Source organism: Etheostoma spectabile, chromosome 6 (genome assembly GCF_008692095.1).
Source record: "Etheostoma spectabile isolate EspeVRDwgs_2016 chromosome 6, UIUC_Espe_1.0, whole genome shotgun sequence".
In the NCBI taxonomy this organism is placed as follows: Eukaryota; Metazoa; Chordata; class Actinopteri; order Perciformes; family Percidae; genus Etheostoma; species Etheostoma spectabile.
The window spans coordinates 18,587,556-18,590,690 of NC_045738.1; the positions used below are offsets into that span (position 1 = coordinate 18,587,556).

The 3,135-nt window shown below is 46.2% G+C and overlaps 1 protein-coding gene across 1 annotated transcript in view; it reads right to left on the reverse strand.

Annotated features, from left to right (window-relative positions):
• The window catches only part of meox2a (mesenchyme homeobox 2a), a 10,087-nt gene extending 7,353 nt beyond the window's left edge, over window positions 1-2,734 (reverse strand). Inside the window, exon 1 of the mRNA XM_032518950.1 lies at window positions 1,764-2,734. Within this exon, the coding sequence (XP_032374841.1) occupies window positions 1,764-2,325 (562 nt within the window). The 5' untranslated portion in view covers window positions 2,326-2,734. The remainder of the gene's footprint in view (window positions 1-1,763) is intronic.
• Between the last annotated feature and the right edge of the window lie 401 nt (window positions 2,735-3,135).

Genomic DNA, 3,135 nt, shown 5'->3' on the forward strand with positions numbered 1-3,135 from the left:
TTTAACCCTGACATCTGGAGTTCCTGCTAAATCACTGAGTAATGTAAATTTTAACCGCGCTTTCCAGTATTTGGTATCATAACCTGAATTATTACAAATACGTGTTTCCAGTGCAGTTACACTGTCTATTAATTACACAGTCCTTGAATATTTTGCACACTGTGGCTGTAAACTGCAGCAACAGCCGGCCTGTCAGAGGCCATAGACGCTCTCTGAGGCGACCACCAGCATCCTGAGCGAAAACTAATCACATGCAGCAATATCAGTCAGTGGTCAAGTGCAGGTGGTACGCTGTGCAGACAAAGAGGCCTTTAAAAGGTAAGACGCGAGCGTCGCTGAGGGCCCGCAATCCTCAAATGGACAGAGAGCACGGCGAGCACACTTTCCCTGGAAAACTTAGAACTCTCACTAATATCACGTTCCCTGCGAGAACTCCCACGACCCGACCCCGGCAGTTTGTCACGGCGTGATTGATTATTGCGGTGACTGCAGGTTGGAAATGTCCTGTAGGTCATCGGGGAGGTGATACCTGTTTAAGTACAGTCCGAAAAAAAAATTGTTCATACATGTGCAAAACTTTAAAAAAAAAAAAAAAAAAAAAAAGGTTTTCTATGTTGGTTCGAATGTGTTTAGACTACATTATTAATTTACTAGTTATATAATTCAAGGAGAGTGTAAAGCCGTTAATAAAGCTTCACACTTTACAGTTTATCTTCAAAAACTTTACATAACGGTCAGTTACTTTTAAGAGGTCACGATCAGAACACCAGCACCCCCCTAAAAGTGCGGAGTCACACATTTTTACAAAGTCACAAATTACATAAAAACAAAGAAAGTGGTCTTGAAGCTCACAGCTCTGGTGCACTTCACTGTACAGAACATACAGTACAACTGACTATTTATGCAAATGTAAATCCATTTTATAAATCTGTATTTCAGAACAACAGGTAAACATGGCATAATTAGGGTTTACTTGTGGTAATAAAATAATTTATAATAAAAAAATATGCATTTATTCTATAGATAAAATAAATCAATAAAATCAATACCACATCCTATTACAACACAGATACTTGAAATGCACCTTTGCAATCATTTTGTTTTATTTCAGGAAATGTGACAACCAGATTTAGACTAAGAATAAAGCCTGGAGAGCCTGCGTCTGTCGGTTGTTTGGTGTGGCGCGAGGCGCCGGTGTAGTCTTTTACAATCCGTGACATTAATTCTTTACTGTGTGCCTCATTTTCTGCCCTCTGAAGAGCGTCGCAACAAACCAGATGTGATTTTTAAACAAAACATGGCAGTAGTCAGATGTGGCCACACAGTTACGATGTGGCCTTTGCTCCACGGTTCATTTCGCCCGCTGCAACAGCCTCCCTGCGTGTCAGCCGACACCTACAAACTGCTTCTCAGACACTTTTTTGTTTTCCTATCAGAGCTGCACAAATCTCAACACTTATGAGCTGTTGAAAGATTCAGAATGACACGTTCCGATGTTTGTGTAATTTTAGAGCTCTTGCTTGGAATTCCTTAAAACGCTGCTATTTATCTAACAAAAAGACTGAACAAAGAGACACTGGAAGAGACACTGGAAAGGTCTCCACAGAATTACATGAAGTTTTTTAGTTGTGAAATTTGTCACACACAGCTTATTTATTTATAATATGCGTAAAAAGGAATATCTGAGGGATAAAATCTCTGCCATTTAGAGAGTAGTGGCTCAAAAACTGAAGTCAGAAATCTCTGATCTCAGCGGCTCTTACCTGAACTGTCACTTTTCCTTTTGCCGTTCCTCTTCTCCGCCTCAGCAGGTGACAGAGTCTGTCTGCCAAAGTCGGCAGGCACACAGGAGGCCCCTGTAGGGGTGCTGCCGATGCCCAGACTGGGGGTGCTGGCGCACACACTTGGCCCACCAGTGTGGCCCAGGTCTGGGGGTGTTGTCCCGCTGTCATGGGAAGATGAGTGGGAGTGCGGGTGGCATAGGTTGTGGCGTGTGCTCCCGCCAGGTGACGGCATCTGTGGGATATGCCAAGATGCATGGTGCTGAGGTGGGTGGTGATGCTGCTGGGAGGGCAGGTGGCCGCGGTGAGGGTGGTGGTGGTGGTGGTGCTGCCCGGGAAACAGGCCGTCGTCGACCGGGTAGCTGGAGATGATGCAGGGAGAAGGGGAGGAGGTGGAGGAGGAGGAGGATGAAGAGGCCAGGTCAGGGTAGGAGACATGGTCGGAGCGTCCGTGCAGAGTCAGGGGGGACTGGGTGAAGGCGGGATGCAGGGCCTGCGCCGGGGCGTGGGGGCTCCGCAGGCAGCCGAACAGTGTGTGATCCATCGCATGTAAACACACACGGCCCTCCAGGAAAGGTGAGAAGTGCAAGTAAAAGTTTCTAAATCAACCAAAAAAACAACAAAAAAACTAAAAATATCACAAGCACATATCCAAGAGGCTTTCTCTTTTTCCTGTGACTATCCCAAAACTTTTGCCTCCAGTTAAAAAAAATAAATTCAAATAGTCTTCTCTCGATTAGTCAGAGCAGAAAGCAAAGTGTGTTTTGAAATGGGTGTCCTGTGGTAATCCGGAGCGTGCGGCCAGTTGCCAGGCTGTACAGGATAAACAGTTAGCCCAGGATACGCTGCAGCAGAGCCTCTCAGATGTCAGGAGGAGCAGGGGACTGGAGCTCGAGGCTGGGAGCAGGAGGTGGTTTGTAGGAACTGCAGAACGAGGGGAGCCGGCGGAGGGGATGTTATAAATAGGATGTAACGTGAGAGGGAGGCTGGGTCACAGACTGCATACGCGCTACTGACCACATACATATGATCACCCTCCGAAAAGCACAGCACAATAAATCTGTACTATTAAAATGGCTGAGCCTCAGGAAAGAGGGCAATTTATTTTGGACTTGGATCTGACCTCTGGTGGCCATCTTTTTCCCCCTGCAACAAAACAGCCCTATTGGTTCATGGGTGGGGCCGGGGAGGTTATTAGGGGTGGTGTGGGGTTGGGGAGAGATACGTGGGCGAGGTGTCAGGGGTTAACTCAGCATGTCCCCCTGTCTTTGCCAGTTCTGACCCTTTAAAATACTTTTGTTGTTAAATATTGCCTTTGACTCTCCGCCACTTTTAAAGGACAAGTTTTATTACG